This window comes from Bombina bombina, chromosome 9, assembly GCF_027579735.1.
Source record: "Bombina bombina isolate aBomBom1 chromosome 9, aBomBom1.pri, whole genome shotgun sequence".
NCBI classification, from domain to species: Eukaryota; Metazoa; Chordata; class Amphibia; order Anura; family Bombinatoridae; genus Bombina; species Bombina bombina.
Genome location: NC_069507.1, coordinates 205,453,831 through 205,476,556, shown reverse-complemented (window position 1 = coordinate 205,476,556; position 22,726 = coordinate 205,453,831). Strand labels below are relative to the sequence as shown.

Sequence of the window (22,726 nt, the reverse complement as noted above, 5' to 3'; positions counted from 1 at the left end):
AGTTAGATTTTGATGTTTGAATGGACCCTGTATCAGAAGGTCCTGTCTTAGAGGTAGAGACCAAGGCGGACAGGATGACATGTCCACTAGATCTGCATACCAAGTCCTGCGTGGCCATGCAGGTGCTATTAGAATTACTGATGCTCTCTCCTGTTTGATTTTGGCAATCAATCGAGGAAGCAGCGGGAAGGGTGGAAACACATAAGCCATCCCGAAGTTCCAAGGTGCTGTCAAAGCATCTATCAGAACTGCTTCCGGATCCCTGGATCTGGACCCGTAGCGAGGAAGTTTGGCGTTCTGGCGAGACGCCATGAGATCTATCTCTGGTTTGCCCCAACGTCGAAGTATTTGGGCAAAGACCTCCGGATGAAGTTCCCACTCCCCCGGATGAAAAGTCTGGCGACTCAAGAAATCCGCCTCCCAGTTCTCCACTCCCGGGATGTGGATTGCTGACAGGTGGCAAGAGTGAGACTCTGCCCAGCGAATTATCTTTGATACTTCCATCATTGCTAGGGAGCTTCTTGTCCCTCCCTGATGGTTGATGTAAGCTACAGTCGTGATGTTGTCCGACTGAAACCTGATGAACCCCCGAGTTGTTAACTGGGGCCAAGCCAGAAGGGCATTGAGAACCGCTCTCAATTCCAGAATGTTTATTGGCAGGAGACTCTCCTCCTGATTCCATAGTCCCTGAGCCTTCAGAGAATTCCAGACAGCGCCCCAACCTAGTAGGCTGGCGTCTGTTGTTACAATTGTCCAGTCTGGCCTGCTGAATGGCATCCCCCTGGACAGGTGTGGCCGATAAAGCCACCATAGAAGAGAATTTCTGGTCTCTTGATTTAGATTCAGAGTAGGGGACAAATCTGAGTAATCCCCATTCCACTGACTTAGCATGCATAATTGCAGCGGTCTGAGATGTAGGCGTGCAAAAGGTACTATGTCCATTGCCGCTACCATTAAGCCGATCACCTCCATGCATTGAGCTACTGACGGGTGTTGAATGGAATGAAGGACACGGCATGCATTTTGAAGCTTTGTTAACCTGTCTTCTGTCAGGTAAATCTTCATTTCTACAGAATCTATAAGAGTCCCCAAGAATGGAACTCTTGTGAGAGGAAAGAGAGAACTCTTCTTTTCGTTCACTTTCCATCCATGCGACCTTAGAAATGCCAGAACTAACTCTGTATGAGACTTGGCAGTTTGAAAGCTTGAAGCTTGTATTAGAATGTCGTCTAGGTACGGAGCTACCGAAATCCCTCGCGGTCTTAGTACCGCCAGAAGGGCACCCAGAACCTTTGTGAAGATTCTTGGAGCCGTAGCCAATCCGAATGGAAGAGCTACAAACTGGTAGTGCCTGTCTAAGAAGGCAAACCTTAGATACCGGTGATGATCTTTGTGGATCGGAATGTGAAGGTAAGCATCCTTTAAATCCACAGTGGTCATGTACTGACCCTCTTGGATCATGGGTAAAATTGTCCGAATAGTTTCCATTTTGAACGATGGAACTCTTAGGAATTTGTTTAGAATCTTTAAATCTAAGATTGGCCTGAAAGTTCCCTCTTTTTTGGGAACCACAAACAGGTTTGAGTAGAACCCTTGTCCTTGTTCCGACCGCGGAACCGGATGGATCACTCCCATTAATAACAGATCTTGTACGCAGCGTAGAAACGCTTCTTTCTTTATCTGGTTTGTTGACAACCTTGACAGATGAAATCTCCCTCTTGGGGGAGATAATTTGAAGTCTAGAAGGTATCCCTGAGATATGATCTCTAGTGCCCAGGGATCCTGAACATCTCTTGCCCAGGCCTGGGCGAAGAGAGAGAGTCTGCCCCCCACTAGATCCGGTCCCGGATCGGGGGCTCTCGATTCATGCTGTCTTTGGGGCAGCAGCAGGTTTCCTGGCCTGCTTGCTCTTGTTCCAGGCCTGGTTAGGCTTCCAGCCTTGCCTGTAACGAGCAACAGCTCCTTCCTGTTTTGGTGCAGTGGAGGTTGATGCTGCTCCTGTTTTGAAATTCCGAAAGGGACGAAAATTAGACTGTCTAGCCTTAGCTTTGGCTTTGTCTTGGGGTAGGGCGTGGCCCTTACCTCCTGTAATGTCAGCGATAATTTCTTTCAAACCGGGCCCAAATAAAGACTGCCCCTTGAAAGGTATATTAAGTAATTTGGACTTAGAAGTAACATCTGCTGACCAGGATTTTAGCCACAGCGCCCTACGTGCCTGTATGGCGAATCCTGAGTTCTTAGCCGTAAGTTTGGTTAAATGTACTACGGCCTCCGAAATGAAAGAATTAGCTAGTTTAAGGACTCTAAGCCTGTCCGTAATGTCGTCTAGCGTAGATGAACTAAGGTTCTCTTCCAGCGACTCAATCCAAAATGCTGCCGCAGCCGTAATCGGCGCGATACATGCAAGGGGTTGCAATATAAAACCTTGTTGAACAAACATTTTCTTAAGGTAACCCTCTAATTTTTTATCCATTGGATCTGAGAAAGCACAGCTATCCTCCACCGGGATAGTGGTACGCTTAGCTAAAGTAGAAACTGCTCCCTCCACCTTGGGGACCGTTTGCCATAAGTCCCGAGTGGTGGCGTCTATTGGAAACATCTTTCTAAATATTGGAGGGGGTGAGAACGGCACACCGGGTCTATCCCACTCCTTAGTAACAATTTCAGTTAGTCTCTTAGGTATAGGAAAAACTTCAGTACTCGCCGGTACCGCAAAGTATTTATCCAACCTGCACAGTTTCTCTGGTATTGCAACGGTGTTACAATCGTTGAGAGCTGCTAAGACCTCCCCTAGTAATACACGGAGGTTCTCCAATTTAAATTTAAAATTTGAAATATCTGAGTCCAATCTGTTTGGATCAGAACCGTCACCCACAGAATGAAGCTCTCCGTCCTCATGCTCTGCGAGCTGTGACGCAGTATCAGACATGGCCCTAGCATTGTCAGCGCACTCTGTTCTCACCCCAGAGTGATCACGCTTGCCTCTTAGTTCTGGTAATTTAGACAAAACTTCAGTCATAACAGTAGCCATATCTTGTAATGTTATCTGTAATGGCCGCCCAGATGTACTAGGCGCCATAATATCACGCACCTCCCGGGCGGGAGATGCAGGTACTGCCGCGTGAGGCGAGTTAGTCGGCATAACTCTCCCCTCGCTGTTTGGTGAAATTTGTTCACATTGTACAGATTGACTTTTATTTAAAGTAGCATCAATACAGTTAGTACATAAATTTCTATTGGGCTCCACCTTGGCATTGGAACAAATGACACAGATATCTTCCTCTGAGTCAGACATGTTTAACACACTAGCAAAAAAACTTACAACTTGGTTATAATCTTTTTTAGCAAAAACGTACTGTGCCTCAAAGAGGTACTAAACGATTAAATGACAGTTGAAATAATGAACTGAAAAACAGTTATAGCATCAAACTTTAAAACAACACAACTTTTAGCAAAGGTTTGTTCCCATTAGTAAAATAACAATAATTAAATTTGACATAAAAAATACAAAGCAACGTTTTTATTCACAGTCACTATAAGAATTCTCACAGCTCTGCTGAGAGAATTTACCTCCCTTCAAAGAAGTTTGAAGACCCCTGAGATCTGTCAGAGATGAACCGGATCATGCAGGAAATATAAAAGTAACTGACTGGAATTTTTTGATGCGTAGCAAAGAGCGCCAAAAACGGCCCCTCCCTCTCCCACACAGCAGTGAAGAGAAACGAAACTGTCACAAATAAAAGCAAAAAAGGCTGCCAAGTGGAAAATAATGCCCAAATATTTATTCACACAGTACCTCAGCAATGTAAACGATTCTACATTCCAGCAAAAACGTTTAACATGATAAATAGTTATTAAAAGGATTAGTGACCTTTAACAGAGTAGTTCCGGTGAAATACCATCCCCAGAATACTGAAGTGTATACATACATGTCATTTTAACGGTATGGCAGGATTTTCTCATCAATTCCATTCAGAAAATAAAAACTGCTACATACCTCAATGCAGATTCATCTGCCCGCTGTCCCCTGATCTGAAGCCTTTACCTCCCTCAGATGGCCGAGAACAGCAATATGATCTTAACAACTCCGGTTAAAATCATAGTAAAAAACTCTGGCAGATTCTTCCTCAAACTCTGCCAGAGAAGTAATAACACGCTCCGGTGCTAATTGTAAAATAACAAACTTTTGATTGAAGTCATAAAAACTAAGTATAATCACCATAGTCCTCTCACACATCCTATCTAGTCGTTGGGTGCAAGAGAATGACTGGGACTGACGTAGAGGGGAGGAGCTATGTGCAGCTCTGCTGGGTGAATCCTCTTGCATTTCCTGTTGGGGAGGAGTTATATCCCAGAAGTAATGATGACCCGTGGACTGATCACACATAACAGAAGAAAAAGGCAACTCCCCTGAAGCCCAGTACCAATATCACGGATACAGTAAACAAAACAGGTCTAATAAAGTACTGATAATAATGTACAAAACAGGACCAACTTCAATTTATCACCAGTATCTTCCCTCCTTGAAAGGGCTCTGTTTAATGGGCATAAAAGTCCAAAATGTTTAACCCCTGCAAATGGGTTAAACCCATAGTTCAAATCAGCTCTGGAGTAGCAATGCACCACTGGGGACCTTGCTAAACACATCTGGTAAACCCAAGACAAGAGGCTTGTGTCTGTAGCCACTAGCTAGCTCCCAGAAGTTTTTTGGGGTTTTTTTTTTTTTTGGGGGGGGGGGGGTTATGCATAAAAAAAGGGACGTGAAACCTATTTTTTTTTCTTTCATGACTCAAAATACAATTTTAAACAACTTTCCAATTTACTTTTATTATCAGTTTTGCTTTATTCTCATGATATCCTTTATAGAAGGAACTACAATGCACTACTGGGAGCTAGCTGAGCAGGTCAGTAAGCCAAAGGCGGGAGACATAACATAGTAAATGAGGTTGGGAAAAAAAAAAAGACAGAAGTCCATCGAGGTCAACCTATATAAATCTAATATACTTACAAAAAAGCTCCAATTGAGCTTAAAGTGAATGTAAATTTTGATGCTAAAGTGCCCGGTTTTTAAAAATTTGATTAAAAACAGGGGCACTTTAATTCATCAAAATTTACATTTCACTCCTGTTGTGAAAAAAAAAAAAAAAATATTACCTTTTAATCTTCACAGCAGCTCCAGCTTCCTCCACTCGTTGCAAAGCCTCTTCCTGGGTCTAAAATGAGGAATCCGGCTTCCTCCAATCACAGCGTTGAATCAGACACTGATTCCCCCGGTGGGAAGCTGTGATTGGAGGATGACCTATCCATCATTTCTGACGTCGGAAATGGCTTGTGACGACCGGAGGAAGCTGGAGCTGCTGTGAAGGTAAGTTGTTTTTTTTTCACAACACGAGTGAAATGTAAATTTTGATGAATTAAAGTGCCCCTGTTTTTAATCGAATTTTTTAAAAACCGGGCACTTAAGCATCAAAATTTAAATTCACTCATTACCAAACTTCACGGTCAGATGGGAACATGACCTTCACACGGATATTGACAGGGAGGCCTGGCACACCATATTCCTTAGAACGAAAAAATCATCTACCTCCCCACAAATACTTGAAATGAATTATAAGCTTTTATCCCGCTGGTACCTAACCCCGACTAGGATGAGCACTATATACCCTGACTCTTCACGCATGTGTTGGAGGGGATGTGGCGAACAGGGTAGTTTGCTACATATGTGGTGGGGTTGCCCCATAATAGCAGGACTATGGAAGGAAGTAGAGGCAGACTTTCAGAGACTTACAGGAGATATGTTTAGGCTGACCCCTAGAATAGCATTACTAAATGATACCACTTCTACCACATGTAAATTGAAATCCCTTATAATCCAAATAGGGTTAAATGGAGCCCGATCAGTAATTGCCAGAGCATGGAGGACATCACTCTCCCCAACTAAAGAGATGTGGTTAGAAAGAACATCTGAACTCATATGTCTAGAGGAATACGGGTTCTTAAAGCGGGGTAGGCTCCCCTTTTTCTTAGATGCCAAATTCCTATAGGGAAAAACATAATTTATGCTTACCTGATAAATTTATTTCTCTTGTAGTGTATCCAGTCCACGGATCATCCATTACTTATGGAATATATTCTCCTTCCCAACAGGAAGCTGCAAGAGTCCACCCACAGCAAAGCTGCTATATAGCTCCTCCCCTAACTGCCATATTCAGTCATTCGACCGAAAACATGCAGAGAAAGGAAAAACCATAGGGTGCAGTGGTGACTGTAGTTCAAATGAAAAAATTACCTGCCTTAAAGTGACAGGGCGGGCCGTGGACTGGATACTCTACAAGAGAAATAAATTTATCAGGTAAGCATAAATTAGGTTTTCTCTTGTTAAGTGTATCCATTCCACGGATCATCCATTACTTATGGAATACCAATACCAAAGCTAAAGTACACGGATGATGGGAGGGACAAGGCAGGTACTTAAACGGAAGTTACCACTGCCTGTAAAAAACCCTTTCTCCCAAAAATAGCCTCCGAAGAAGCAAGGTATCAAATTTGTTAAATTTGAAAAGTATGAAGCGCAGACCAAGACTCCGTCTTGTAAATCTGTTCAACAGAAGCCACATTTAAAAAAGGCCCAAGTGAAAACCACAGCTCTAGTAGAATGAGCTGTAATCCCTTCAGGAGGCTGCTGTCCAGCAGTCTCATAAGCTAAATTAATTATGCTTTTTAACCAAAAAGACAGAGAGGCTGCTGAAGTCTTTTGACCTATCCTCTGTCCAGAATAGACAACAAACAAGGTGAACGTTTGATGAAAACTGTAGTAGCTTGTAAGTAAAACTTTAAAGCACAAACCACGTCCAATATTGTGTAATAGACGTTCCTTCTTTGAGGAAGGATTAGGATACAAGCATGGAACAACTATCTTTTGAGTGATGTACTTGTTAGATACCACCTTAGGAAAAAAAAACCAGGTTGGTACGCAGGACTACCTTATCCGTACGAAGGACCAGATAAGGAGAATCACATTGTAACACAGATAACTTGGAGACTCTACGAGTCGAGGAATTAGCTACCCAAAAGGAACTTTCCAAGATAAAGATTGATATCTATGGAACAAAAAAGGTTCAAACGGAACTTCTTGAAGAACCTTAAGAATCAGGTTTAAGCTCCATGGCGGAGCAACAGTTTTAAACACAGGCTTGGATCTAACCAAAGCCTGACCAAATGCCTGAACGTCTAGAATACCTGCCAGACGCTTGTGCAAAAAAATAGACAGAGTAAAAATCTGTCCCCTTTTAAGGAATTAGCTGACAACCCTTTTCTCAAAAACATCTTGGAGAAAAGATAATATCCTGGGAATCCAGACTTTACTCCATGAGTAACCCTTGGATTCATAACAATCAGATATTTACACCATATCTATGTTCAATTTTCCTAGAGACAGGCTTTCATGTCTGTATTAAGGTATCAATGACTGACTCGGAGAAGCCATGCTTTGATAACATCAAGCGTTCAGTCTCCAGGCAGTCCATCTCAGATTGATTCTATTTAGATGGTTGAAAGGACCCTGAGGTAGAGGGACCTGTCTCAGAAGCAGAGACCGTGATGGAAAGGATGACATGTCCAACAGATCTGCATACCAGGTCCTGCGTGGCAACGCAGGCGCTGTCAAAAACACCAAAGCCCTCTCCTGCTTGGTCTTGACCTCCGGAGGAAATCCCACTCCCCCGGAAGAAAAGTCTGACGACTTAGAAAATCCACCTCCCAGTTCTCAACACCTGGGATATGGATAGCTGATAGACAAGAGTGAGTCTCTGTCCAGTGAATTATTGTAAGACTTCTAACATCGCTAGGGAACTTCTGTTCCCCCTTGATGGCTGATGTAAGCCACAGTCGTGTATATTGTCCGACTGAGTATGATGTACCTCAGAGTTGCTAACTGAGGCCAAGTCTGAAGAGCATGGAATATCACTCCCAGTTCCAGAATATTTATTAGAAGGAGGGTCTCCTCCTAAGTCCACTATCCCTGAGCCTTCAGGGAGTTCCAGACTGCATCCCAACCTAAAAGGCTGGCATCTATTGTAACAATTGTCCCATCTGACCTGCGGAAGGTCATACCCTTGGACAGATGGACCCGACATAGTCACCAGAGAAGAGAATCTCTGGTCTCTTGGTCCAGGTTTAACAGGGGGACAAATCTGTGTAATCCCCGTTCCTCTGACTGAGCATGCATAGTTGCAGCGGTCTGAAATGTAGACGTGCAAACGGTACTATGTCCCTTGCCGCTACAATTAAGCCGATTTCATTCATGTACTGAGCCACCGAAGGGCGCGGATGGGATGAAAAAACACGGCAGAAATTTAGAAACTTTTGACAACCTGGACTCCGTCAGGTAAATTTTCATTTCTACAGAATCTATCAGAGTCCCTAGGAGGGAAACCCTTGAGATTGGGGATAGAGAACTCTTTCCTTGTTCACTTTCCACCCATGTGATCTCAGAAATGCCAGTACTACGTCCGTATGAGACTGGGCAATTTGGATGTTTGACGCCTGTATCAGGATGTCGTCTAAATAAGGGGCCACTTCTATGCCCCGCGGTCTAAGGACCGCCAAAGCGACCCCAGAACCTCCATAAAGATTCTTGGGGCTGTAGATATCCCAAAGGAAAGAGCTACAAACTGGTAATGCCTGTCTAGAAAGGCAAACCTGAAAAACGATGGTGATCTTTATGCATCACAATGTGAGGATAAGCATCCTTCAAATCCATTGTAGTCCTCTATTGACTCTCCTGGATCATAGTTAAGATGGTACGAATAGTTTCCATCTTAAATGACGGAATTCTGAGGAATTTGTTTAAGATCTTTAGATCCAAAATAGGTCTGAAGGTTCCCTCTCCTTGGGAACCACAAACAGATTTGAGTAAAAACTCTGTCCCTGTTCCTCTCTTGGAACTGGATGGATCTCGTACACAATGTAAGAATGCCTCCTCCTTTATCTGGTTTGCAGATAATTGTGAAAGGCGAAATCTCCCCTTTTTTGGGGGGGGAATCTTTAAAATCCAGAAGATATCTCTGGGATATAAATTCCAATGCCTAGGGATCCTGGGCATCTCTTGCCCACGCCTGGGCGAAGAATGAAAGTCTGCCCCCTATAGGATCCGTTACCGGATAGGGAGCCGTTCTACATGCTGTCTTAGAGGCAGCAGCAGGCTCCTTGGCCTGCTTATCTTTGTTCCAGGTCCGATTGTCTCCAGACCGCCTTGGACTGAGCAAAAATTCCCTCTTGTTTTGCCTTAGAGGAAGAGGATGCCACACCTGCCCTGAAGTTTTTAAAAGGCACGAAAATTAGTTTTTGTTTTTTTTTTTGTTTTTTTTTTTTTGGCCCTTGATTTGGACCTATCCTGAGGAAGGGCATGACCTTTTCCTCCAGTGATATAAGCAATAATCTCCTTCAAACCAGGCCCGAATAGGGTCTGCCCCTTGAAGGGAAGTTAAGTAGCTTATTTATTAAAGTCACGACAGCTGACCATGATATAAGCCATAGCGCTCTGCGCGCCAGTATAGTAAAAAAACAGAATTCTTAGCCGTTAGTCTAGTCAAATGAACAAGGCATCAGAAAACAAAGGAATTGGCTAGCATAAGCTTGTCAAATATATTCATCCAATGGAGTCGCTTAACTGTAAAGCCTCATCAAGAGACTCAACCCAGAACGCCGCAGCAGCAGTGACAGAAGCAATGTATGCAAGGGGCTGCAGGATAAAACCCTGTTGAATAAACATTTTTTATCCATTGGATCTAAAAAGCACAACTGTCCTCGTCAGAGGTAGTGGTACGCTTAGCTAGAGTAGAAACTCTTCTCTCCACCTTAGGAACTGTCTGCCAGAAGTCCCGTGTGGTGGTAACTATTAGAAAACATTCTTCTAAAAAATAGGAGGGGAAGAGAACGGCACACCTGGTCTATCCCATTCCTTATTAAAAAAAAATAAAAAAAAAAAAAAAAAAAAAAAATTTAGTAAACCTCTTTAGGTATTGGAAAAACATCAGTACACACCGGCCCTGCATATTATTTATCCAGTCTACACAATTTCTCTGGCCCTGCGATTGTACACATTCATTCAGAGCAGCCAAAGCCTCCCTGAGCAACAAGTGGAGGTTCTCAAGCATAAATTTTAAATGTAGAAATATCAGAATCAGGTTAAATCATCTTCCCTGAGTCAAAAAAAAAATCACCCACAGACTAAGCATATTGTGAGGTAGTATCATACATGGTTCTTAAAGCGTCTGTATGCTCTGTATCTACCCCCAGAGCTAACTGCTTTCCTTTAATTTCAGGTAGTCTGACTAATACTGCTGCCAGAATATTATTCACCACCTTTGCCATGTCTTGTAAAATAAACGCTATGGGCGCCCTTGATGTACTTGGCGCCATTTGAGCGTGAGTCCCTGAAGCGGGAGTCGAAGGGTCTGAAACGTGGGGAGAGTTAGTCGGCATAACTTTCCCCTCGACAGAATCCCCTGGTAAAAGAAACGCTATGGGTGCCCTTGATGTACTTGGCGCCATTTGAGCGTGAGTCCCTAAAGCGGGAGTCAAAAGGTCTGACACGTGGGGAGAGTTAGTCGGCATAACTACCCCCACGACAGAATCCTCTGGTGATAATGTTTTTAAAGACAAAAAATGATCTTTATTGTTTAACATGAAATCAGTACATCTGGTACACATTCTAAGATGGGGTTCCACCATGGCTTTAAAACATAATGAACACAGAGCTTCCTCTATGTTAGACATGTTAGAACAGACTAATAATGAGACTAGTAAGCTTGGAAAACACTTTAAATCAAGTTAACAAGCAAATATATAAAACGTTACTGTGCCCTTAAGAGAAACAAATTTTGTCAATTTGAAAAACAGTGAAAAAAAAAAAAAAAAAAAAAAAAAAAAAAAGGCAGTAAAACAAACGAAATTTTTACAGTACATGTAATAAGGTAACAGAGCATTGCACCCACTTGCAAATGGATGATTAACCCCTTAATGCAAAAAACAGATAAAAAAAAAAAAAAAAAAAAAGACATAGACGTTTTTAAAAACAGACACAACAAACTGCCACAGCCAACAGTGGGAAGCTTCAGTTAACTGTTTCTATGCAAAATTTAAGCCAGCCATGTGGAAAAAACTTAGGCCCCAATAAGTTTTATCACCAAACATATGTTAAAAAACGATTAAACATGCCAGCAAACGTTTTAAAACACATTTTTACAAGAGTATGTATCTCTATTAATAAGCCTGATACCAGTCGCTTTTACTGCATTTAAGGCTATACCAACATTACAGTGTTATCACCAATGTACGTTAAAAAACGATTAAACATGCCAGCAAACGTTTTAAAACACATTTTTATAAGAGTATGTATCTCTATTAATAAGCCTGATACCAGTCGCTATCGCTGCATTTAAGGCTTTACTTACATTACTTCGGTATCAGCAGTATTTTCTTAGTCAATTCCATTCCTAGAAAAATATTTTACTGCACATACCTTATCTGCAGGAAAACCTGCACGCCATTCCCCCTCTGAAGTACCTCACTCCTCAGAATGTGTGAGAACAGCAAATGGATCTCAGTTACGTCTGCTAAGATCATAGAAAAACGCAGGCAGATTCTTCTTCCAAATACTGCCTGAGATAAACAGCACACTCCGGTGCCATTTAAAAATAACAAACTTTTGATTGAAGAATAAACTAAGTAGAAAGCACCACAGACTCTCACAACCTCCTATCTATGTTGAGGCTTGCAAGAGAATGACTGAATATGGCAGTTAGGGGAGGAGCTATATAGCAGCTTTGCTGTGGGTGGACTCTTGCAGCTTCCTGTTGGGAAGGAGAATATATTCCATAAGTAATGGATGATCCGTGGACTGGATACACTTAACAAGAGAAATATACATTCACCATCTCACCACAAAGTCAAATAACAAGACCCACACAGGGAAAGACATCACTGAAGGGGGGGTTGGCCTGTCTTCTCCCACCCCACCTCGGCTCGGGGATCGGGATTGACCCAGAAGAGATACACCGACAATGGGTAAGTTAGTTTAGCGAGAGATAATAGATAGGACAGATGGCTTTTAAGGTTTTGAGTAATGTACCATTGACATGTAACATTCTTTATTTATGGAACACAGAGTTAGTTAAGAGAGTTGCAATTAAGTTGGCCCAGTATTGTTGTTAAACAGTCAAACTGGATATAACTATCAATTATTATGATGTACAATGACTGTATGTTTTCTTTGTTGTTTGGAAAATAAAAATAAAATAAATATAAAAAAAAAAATTTAAATTCACTTTAAATTAATCCCATTAAAAGGTTACTCAATTAACATATGTTCAACAAGCAATAATCAGATAGTTCCCATCTCCTAGGTATGCTATTCAACAAAGGATACCAACAGAACAAAGCGAATTATATAATAGAAATTGGAATATTGTTTAACATGACATGCTCTATCTGAATCATAAAAGAAAAAATGTTTGATTTCAAATCCCTTTAAACTGTATTCCCACAAGTCACAGGTCATTTGAAAGAGCAAGTGATTGTCTTTCAAATGGTGTTTTGGGATCTCTAGGACCTATACTTGCCACTTTGTAAGGGTTAAAAAACACATAAATTGCATAGGAATTTCTACTAAAATAAAATTATTTTACAAATTGGAGCAAATTTATCCATTACAATGTCCCTTTAAATAAAACCAAAAATATCTAATAAAAATTTATAGCTGCAAAAAAAAATTCCAGTAATTTTGTAAAACCTTTAGAAACTTTAATGAATAAGTGCCCGGTTTTTAAAGATAATCTTAAAAAAAGGGGCACTTTCATTCATTAAACTTTACAGCTCCTGCTTTCTTTAGCAGATCGATGACTAATCCAGCCTCCTCCAATTGTTGTGTGCCCCCTATGGCGTCCAGCTCGTGAGGCACGCAGCGATTGGAGGAAGCCAGATCGTCATTGATATGCTAAAGAAAACAGGAGATGCTGACGGAGGATCGGCGTTATGTTTTCCATAACGCAAAAGGTATTATAAAAAATAAGCGTCTTTGTAAAGTTCAATGAATAAAAATGTGCTTCTCTTTTTAACCCCTTAAGGACCGGGCATTTCAGACAAAAACTTCCCAAAAAAGAGAGAATTTTTAGCATTTTTGCCATCACTACATTTAAAACAGAAATATAGCCTTTTTTATAATTTACCTATCAAAACTATATTTTTATTTTTAGTAGACAACCCAAAGTATTGATCTAGGCCCATTTTGGTATATTTCATGCCACAATTTCACCTCCCAATGCAATTAAATAATAAAAAAAAACAATCATTCACTTTGTTAATAATTTCAGTGAGAAACCTAAAATTGTGAAAAACAGCTTGTGCAATCATGGCACAAATGGTTATAAATGCTTCTCTGGGATCCCCTTTGTTCAGAAATAGCAGACATATACGGCTTTGGCATTGCTTTTTGGCAATTAGAAGGCCGCTGCACTCCACATTTGTATTATGCCCAGCAGTGAAGCTTGTAGGGTTCATTTTAATTTTAGTGTATAGGTTACCCTCCCACCTGACACATCCTACCCCCTGACCCCTCTCAAACAGCTCCCTTCCCTACCTCACAATTGTAACCGCGATCTTAAGTACTGGCAGAACGTCTGGAGATGATAGAGAGATAGAGAGAGATATATCTAACACCCCCCAACCAGCTCTCTAACCCTCCTCCCTCTACCTATTTGCCACCATCTTAGGTATTGGCAGCTATCTGCCAGTACCCAGTTTGCTGCAAAATAGGCAACTAAAATAAATAAATTCTGTAGTGTAGCTGCGCCCTCCTCAATACCCTCCCCTCCCTCCCCCCCATCGACTTGTCAGCCTCCTATCCCATCCCTTAGCATTATAACCAGGACTCCCCCTCCCCACTCCCTCCTTGACGCTCTCAATGGGGGGGGGGGGTTCCCAAAGTGCTGCACGCAACTACCCCCCCCTCCAGCGATGGGTCGCCCACCCGTCTCCCTCCTTACCCTTCCACCCACCATCGGTAACTCTGCCCGTCTATTACTGCACTGCCCCACTCGTAGGGCATGCGGAAATAATGCGATCTTGCTATTTTTAGCGAGATCATGGCAGAGAGAGAGGCCCAAGGGGTTAAGATTATTTTTAGATACTAGACACTTTTTCATTAAAGGGCCACTGTAAGTAAATATTTTCTATACCTGTTACTAACTAACTACCCCAAATACGCTTTTTATCAATAGCATTTCATTAACATATCTCTACCGTATATCAGAAATCTTGTCTGCAAATTTAATTGTTTTCCAAACCCACTCCGTGGGTATCCTTTGCTCTGTACCAATCCGTTTACAATACCTAGGTTTCAAAATGGCGCTTTAAACACAAAGTTATTGGTTTAAGTATTTTGAACACTCAGTGCTGAAAATAGTGGGCAGGATAACGTGACATCATCGGCAAATAAAAGATATAACTTTTAGAACGTTATGAAACTTCGTTTTGGAGAAAATATAGGTCAGTAGGTTTTAATTAATGTTTATTAACTTTAATATGTTAGTTGTTTAGCTTAAAAATTATAACAGAAAGTAATCCTTTAAGGTTTACAATGACTTTAATAAGCAACAGCATTACTGTTGATCAAACAATAATGGTTAACCATTATATCAAAAGCTGTGATTTTATCACTGCTGCTATTAACATTATTACAGATCAGAAAAAACATTCAGCAGGACTTTCACTTTTTACTAGTGTCCACACTTTACTAACAGCTCCAATTAAAGAAAGTCCTGCAGTAAGCACCAGGTTCAATAGGGCAATGGACTTGGAAGTGAAACTGCTACCAGGGATATTTCAGAGCATTGCTAGTTTTTTTATTTTATTTTTTTAACTATTAAATTATTTCCAAAACACCAAAGCAGCTAACAAATAGAGCACAGCAAATTTCAGAGAGGCCCATGGAGATCATCTCTGGTTACCAAACTCACATCTATATTGATATTTATCAAGCGCAAGGAGAATTCTCCGGGTAATTCTCCTGTGGCTTCTCCTCAGCTCGCCTTTAGAGAAGCGCATTTGTGTGCTCAAATGTATCCAAAAAGATGTTGCATTCTTTTGCGCTTCTTTATGGGCGAGTTTAGGAAATGCAAAGATTAACTTTAATGCACGTATCTGCAGCAGAACTGTCAGTCCGCTATAGGAGAAAATAAATTATACACTTGTAACAAGTCGAATTAATGGAAATACAACTAAAACAATCTAATTTAAACCATTTTTGGCGCACCTGTCCGCCAAGATAACAGGAACAGAGTAGGAAAATTTAACAGTCAAACTTGCCCAATTTTAGGTGCATTTTTTAATTACAAATAGGGGCATGTATGCGTGTGCAAATTTTTAGGTGAAAATATAGTAGCATAGCAATGAAATCTTGCCCATTGTATATGATTCAAAGGGACAGTCTACAATAGAATTTGTATTGTTTTAAAAGACAGATAATCCCTTTATTACCCATTCCCCAGTTTTGCATAACCAACACTGTTATATTAATATACTTTTTACCTCTGTGATTACCTTGTATCTAAGAATCTTCTGACAGCCCCCTGATCACAAGACTTTATTATCTATTGACTTGCATTTAGTGCTGTGTTAAATCTTAAACAACTCCTTGGGTGTGAACACGTTATTTATATGGCCCACGTGAACTAGCGGTCTCCTGTTGTGAAAAGCAAATAAAAAAGCATGTGATTGAGAGGTTGTCTATAGTGGCTTAGAAACAGGCAGATATTTAGAGGTATAAATGTTATAAAGTGTATTAATATATCAATGTTGGTTGTGCAAAGCTGGGGAATGGGTAGTAAAGGTGTTATCTATCTTTTTAAACAATAACAATTTTAGTGTAGACTGTCCCTTTAAAGCCAAAAGATATATATAAAAAGTCTAATACAGTAAAGCTGCATTAACAAGTGCACACAAAAAAAAAAAAAAAAAGACAATGCCGTAACATTTACTTTGAATTTCAAATTAACAGTATCTTTTTTTCCTCTGTATCATGCGACAGCCATTAGCCAATCAGACTCATATGTATACACTGAACTCTTCCACATGCTTAATAGAAGGTGCATACGAAGAGAGAAGCGCTCTACCAGGAATGAACAACAGCTCAGTGGCTTGTTCTATGGTGATTTACCACCCGGAAGCAGCCTCTTTTAGACCAGTGTGCTTTTCACAGAAGAAAACTTTCCTGAAATATATCAGTCTGATCCTGCCAAGTAAGGTCAGTCCAGCCCCGAAATACCAGGCAATTCTCCTCTGAACAAGGAACATGCCAACCCCAGACGATCGTTTCGGCCTCCTATGGGCCTCGTCAGTGAGGTGCAGCCACATTCCTCTAAGCACACTGGGCAAGGAGTCCACGTCTGGTTTCCCCCATCACCCATATGGAGACTTCCCCAGGGTCATAATAATTTGCATACGAAGAGAGAAACGCTCTACCAGGAACGAACAACAGCTCAGAGGCTGCTTCTAGGATGGTAACTAGCCATAGAACAAGCTATTATTCGTTCCCAGGTTGAGCGCTTCTCTCTTTTTATTTATGCAAATTATGACACTTAGGGAAGTCTCCCTAAGTGTGATGCGGGAATCCAGACGTGGACCCGTTGCTCAGTGTGCCCAGAGGGATATGGCTGCACCTCACTGATGAGGCCCACAATAGGCCGAAACGTACATCTGGGGTTTTGCTGTTTCTCTTGTTCAGAGAGGGATTGCCTGGTATTTCGGTGCTGGACTGTTCTGTGAAGTCAGGATCAGACTAATATGCTACAGGAAAGTTCTTCTCTGTGAAAGGCACATATTGAGCAAAAAGAGGCTGCTTCTAGGGTGGTAACTAGCCATAGAACAAGCTATTATGCTATTGTTCATTCCCAGGTTGAGCGCTTCTCTCTTTATTTATGCTTAATAGAAGGTGTTGACTAAAAAAGTGAAAGAAAAATTTATTTATTTTTAATTTAAATTTTGGTGGCCCTTTAAAATGGAATGTCTTAGTTACTGTAAGTTATAACATTTTACAAAAAGAGTCTGATTATATTTACACTTGTTCTTTATTTTAGCCTTTTGTAACCCAACTGCTTGTGTTCCTACTATAGGTTAGTGATATTTATATAGAATGATTTTCTTTAAATATATTCAGTCTGAATGAAAGTTCCACTAAACTTATAATAAGAGTCTAAAAAGTCTTATGGAAAAGAGAACATACATACTGTTTGCCAACAGAACAGACAGCACTGGAAGACTAAGGATTTTTTTTATTCCCCACTGGTACGAAAAGGCCCTAGATGATACAGATTCCCATAATGAACAAGTTCTCTGTCCATGGTGCTGCTCGTACACTTTGCTGTAGACATAATGGTTTGCAGTTTGATTCACAGTCCTCAGGAGACATAAGCAAGGGTACCTAACCCACATTTATTCAATAATATGCAGAAGCACTCCAGATGCTCATTTTAAAAAAGTACCTTAGTTTAAAGAGACTCCTTAAATATCTCAAATCAATAAACCTTGTAATATTCTTCTCCAATTAGTATGTATTCCCTGTGATCATTTTCCAGCCCTTGTTGCTAGAATACTACTAGGACAACTTGTGTGAATAGGACTAGTCACAAATAAGATATAACGATAAGATAGAATATATTCAAAATCTAGTAGCTTGAAAAAAATAAAAAGTATATATATATATATATATATATATATATATATATATATATATATATATATACACACACACACACACACACACACACACACACACATATACACACACATATACACACACACTGGACATCTCAAAGGACAAGTAAAAAATTGCCTCCTTTGATATATACTTTGTGCAAGTGTACCTAGAACTGTCCACTCACTTTGCATTTTGTTAATGGATCAAAATAAACTATTGACATCTCTTTTAAAACATTCCTACTTTACAGCATTTTTTCACACCTGCCTAAAACTTTTGCACAGTATTGTATAAACAGACAAATATGTATATACACACACAGATTCATATATGTGTGTACATTATAAAGTAACCAGGTGGGGGCAATTTAATAATTAGTAATATTATTACATGTTTTTCTATATAAAATGCACCAACTAATTGAATAAAGTAACAAATGTAATTCATGGTAATTTGAGTAATAAAGATTGAAACATTTTAATATTAGTTACATTTTGGCCGAATACTATATATATAAAAAAAATACTAATAAGCGCACTCTCATCAGCAGGAATCCTAAGAACCAGAGTGCAGAAGTAGTCAAATATCCATTAAAAAAAAAAAAAAAATAAGTTAATCGCACTCTGTATTTAAGCACAGCAAAGGTTTATTCAGTGATGTTTCGGGATTTACACCACTTCCTTCCTACACTTAGTCACCAATCAGCAAGCTCTACTCAGGTGCAGAACCAAAGATAGGCTGGCTCGTAAGATTACATTCCTGATTTTCAAATAAATATACAGAGAAAACGAAGAAAAATTTATAATAGGAGTAAATTAGAAAGCTGCTAAAATCATGAAAAAAAAAAAATTGGGTTCAGTATCCCTTTAAAGCTTAGCCTCATCATCTATGTCAGTGATTTTTAACCCTTTTTTTTGCCGTGTCACACTTTTTTACAATAAAAAATCCTGTGGCACACCACCATCCCAAAATTTTAAAAAAATCATTGTAGCCTAATACAGCATATATATATATATATATACACACATACACACAAACACACAAACACACACATACTGTATGTATTGTGCTGTTATGCCATGCCTCCTACAAACTACCCCTGCACTGGGAGTAAAAAACAAGCAAAGTTTAAAAAATATGTCACACTGTTGTCAGTCTGCCGTGGCACACCTGAGGATCTCTCACGGCACACTGGTTGAAAAACACTGATCTATGTAATGCTTGTATAAATGTAGGTAAGCAATAGACTGCCTTATAATATTCAAAAAAACACAAAGTGGTGAGCCACATAGCATATCCTGTGTGCTGTGTAATAGAATGCAATATCAAAACCAGAGTATATTTTACTCATGTGTCCCCGACACCAAACCATAGATGTATAGACAAGCTGGAACTTCTGAATTGCTCAGCTAACTCTTCTTCTAGCAGCAGACAATGGATGACTCACTAACAAAAGTTACATTTAATACAAAAACTTATAAAAAAAGCTACTGTATACAATGAACAAAAATGTATATAAAAGTATACATACGTAACAACTCTATACAACGCATTTCTCAGCCTTAGTTATACAAGCTATATATAGCTCCTAGTAGTGTATTGCTGCTCCTTCTACAAAGAATATCAAGAGAATGAAGCACATTTAATAATAGCAGTAAATTGAAAAGTATATATATATATATATATATATATATTAAACAGAAGACAGCACTCTCTGGTCTTAAATACAAGTGTAGATTTATTTGCAGTGGCGTTTCGGGGAAAGCTTCCCCTTCCTCAGACATCTAAACATCTGTTTACTATACGACTACCCATATTCTAGCACCCTGGTATATGTGATACTGTTCTTGAGAGTGCACTTGAACTAGCATTATATATATACACACCATATGAAACCAGATTGCCATATTGTTACACTGTGTCACTGTCTGTAACGATTATCCGTTGGTACCGGTGGGAGGTGGGTGGGCGGCCCAGAGGGGGAGCAGGAGGGAGGCGCAGGACCCTACACTACGGAAAATAAGTTTGAAGGGAGAGTGAGAGGATAGATCGCTACACTACAGGGAAAAAAAAAGAAAATTAGAGGAGGGGTTCCGACATAATGAAGACAGGGAAGGGTGAGGGGAGACCCCTACACTACCGGGGGGGGGGGGGAACTAAAAATACCTATAAACTGGCTGGCACTAGTGGGAAGGGGAGGGTTAGAGAGGTGGGAGGGCTGAGGAGGGATACACTGCAAAAAAAAAATATATAAAAAACCGATGGTGGTGAGGAGTGTGGGGGGGGGGCGTTTGGGAGGGATCAAGGGGGTAATTCCTACACTAGAATACTATTTCCCTTACGAGCTAATTAACTCCTTCACTGCCGAGAATTTCAGAAGTGTGTGCAATTAGAGGCTTCCCCTTTATAAAAATTGATCCGGAATGTTAGTGATATTTCAGATGGAGTTTAATTCATCAGTTGTAACGAAGCTGCGCTATAAAACTTACTTTTTAATGTTTAAATTTCAAATATCTCGCGCTCCACTGCCCACTTCAAAAGTCAATTTTTCTGTGAGCTAACGGTTTGAATTGTTGCCCAATCAGCATTATCCACTTTGGACGCCTACTGTTGTAGCTAGAGCACTGAATGGACGACAATTCAAAGCGTTAGCTCACAGAAAATTTTACTTTTGAAGTGGGCGGCGGAACGCAGTGTATTTGAATTTCATATCTTCTTTTAAAAGATAGCGTATCTTCATTACAACTGATGAAAAAAAATCCATCTAAAATATCACTAACATTCCGGTGTTCTATCAGATTCTGCTCCTTTGTCAGAATCTGCTCCCACTGAGTGCGCATGCTCTGTATGACGTAATTGCACTCCACATATGTTAATTAGGAATGTGTGGAACGCAACTATGTCAACCAGCAACACGCGCACTCAAAGGGAGCAGATTCTGACAAGGAAGTTGTGTCGGATCTTGCTGCTACGCTACGAGCATGAGCTATATATAATTTTGATTTTACTGTCCCTTTAAGCAACAAACTTACTATAGCATTGTATCCCAAACAATGGAAACAACCTCCTGCCGCCTCGAGTTTTACTACAAAGAGACTACAATATTCTTATTTTAGTATAGGCGATGGTCTCTCCTGGCAAAATCAGCTATTTCTAACAAAAAAAATGTAAAGGAGTTATTTGTAGACAAATTAATATACTCAAGCAGGTCAAATAGATCACTAGGAAAACATTAAAGGAGAGAAACTGTCAGGCTGACAAGACAGTCCCAAGCAGAACATGGCCAGTGACTGCAGCTACATGCATATGTTGCTTCTGATTGGCTAACTAGCATGCCCAGCGCAGAAACTATAATTGAAACCACACTAATTAAGTAAACTGACTTTGCTAGGAACCCACGTGTGATCTTTCTACCTCTCTATTCCTTCACTGTGGTTGCTTCAATTTGAACTCAGTAAGCATTATATATGTCAGGCATGAGCAAATAACTGCACACTTTTCAGCAGTTAAACAGCACTAATACGAATCACCAGCAGCTATTTGTAATGTGCAAACCGAAAGGTTCTTACACCTACAATTAACATACTTATTAAAACTGCACTTAAAATAACGTTCTTTTATGACCCTACACATTCGGAACCTGGGAGGAGGCGCCTTAGGGATGACAGGGAAGGCTTCAAATGTCAGAGGCCTCAAGATACTGTTAGGAGTGATAACCGGGCCGCGCTGTCATTATCACCATCTTAAAGAATAGCACACAGGACTACAGCATTATATCCACTGCAGTTCACTCAATAATACAGCGTCAACACTCCCCGAGACAACATGTTGTCACGTACTTCCCGCTTTTCTGCAGTAGCTCCTCGAATTGACCCACAGAACCGGCTTCCACTAGAACCGCCATGCTTTTCTGAGTAGAGAACCAATCGAGTACCGAGCAATCCACGGGATTCTCAAAACTGGAGAGGCACTTTGCTAAAGCGCGCTCACATACTATTTTTTAGCAGACACATCTAGACGAGCGCCGATACTGGCTCACGTGACATACAACTCAACAACTTAGTGAATGTTATGCGAACAGCTAAAGCTCTGTGCTGCTCTCGATTTGCTTTATCGCATAGTATCAGATTGTGATTTTAGGTGTAGAATTAAAACAAATCAGAGCATGATGCGACGTTTTAATATGCGAGCTGCACTGTATGCATTTAGTACATAATAGGACATTACTGAATGGGAATTACAAGTTAACAAAGAAAACGTAGTATTTTATTGCTTGCAAATGACTCAACCCATAAGGGAACGTTATCAGGATTTCAGACGGATAACTAGATCTCAAATAGCCACCTCAGCCATGTTTTCCTGGACACTTATGAGTTACACATGCTGCAGGGAGTGTAACTTATAAGTGTTCTGTATTTTAAGGGACGGGTGGCAACCTTAGCTCCCAGTCCCTTTCACTGGGTGTTCCAGCTACCCTCATCAACAATGCTAAACTTGGAGCTTCAAATTAAGTTTTTAAACTGTTCTATACTGGATTTTTAGATCAGTATCTGTGCATATTCTTCTTTATACTAGTGTCCAGGGACGCCATCAGGGGTGGCAGCCACCATTGGGTACTACAGCAGAGTGCTAATTGAGCATGGGAAATGTTATTACAAGGAGTAAAGTATTAGCATTTGAGAGGATTTCTGAGTGTGCACTCAACCACTATGCACAGTGTGAGACAGACTAGGCATTTTGTTTGTACAGTGTGTGCCTGAGTCAGACGGCAGATCACTTTAATTTGCAGAGGTAGGACTTACTTAGCAAATGTTTTTTTTATTTCTTTGTGTAATTTCAGATTGTAACTTCAGTGTGGTAGTAGTTGTATGGTGGGGCCAGGTGTCCATAAAAACACATTTTTAGCAGCAGTGTATTTATGATTATTTGACAATACTGTTGAATTTCTATATTTAAAACCATGCGGAAATG

General features: G+C 40.4%; 1 protein-coding gene across 1 annotated transcript in view; it reads right to left on the bottom strand.

Annotated features, from left to right (window-relative positions):
* Positions 1 to 21,700, bottom strand: part of GLRX3 (glutaredoxin 3) — a 174,085-nt gene extending 152,385 nt beyond the window's left edge. Inside the window, exon 1 of the mRNA XM_053692587.1 lies at positions 21,595 to 21,700. Coding sequence (XP_053548562.1) covers positions 21,595 to 21,659 — 65 coding nt within the window. The 5' untranslated portion in view covers positions 21,660 to 21,700. The remainder of the gene's footprint in view (positions 1 to 21,594) is intronic.
* Between the last annotated feature and the right edge of the window lie 1,026 nt (positions 21,701 to 22,726).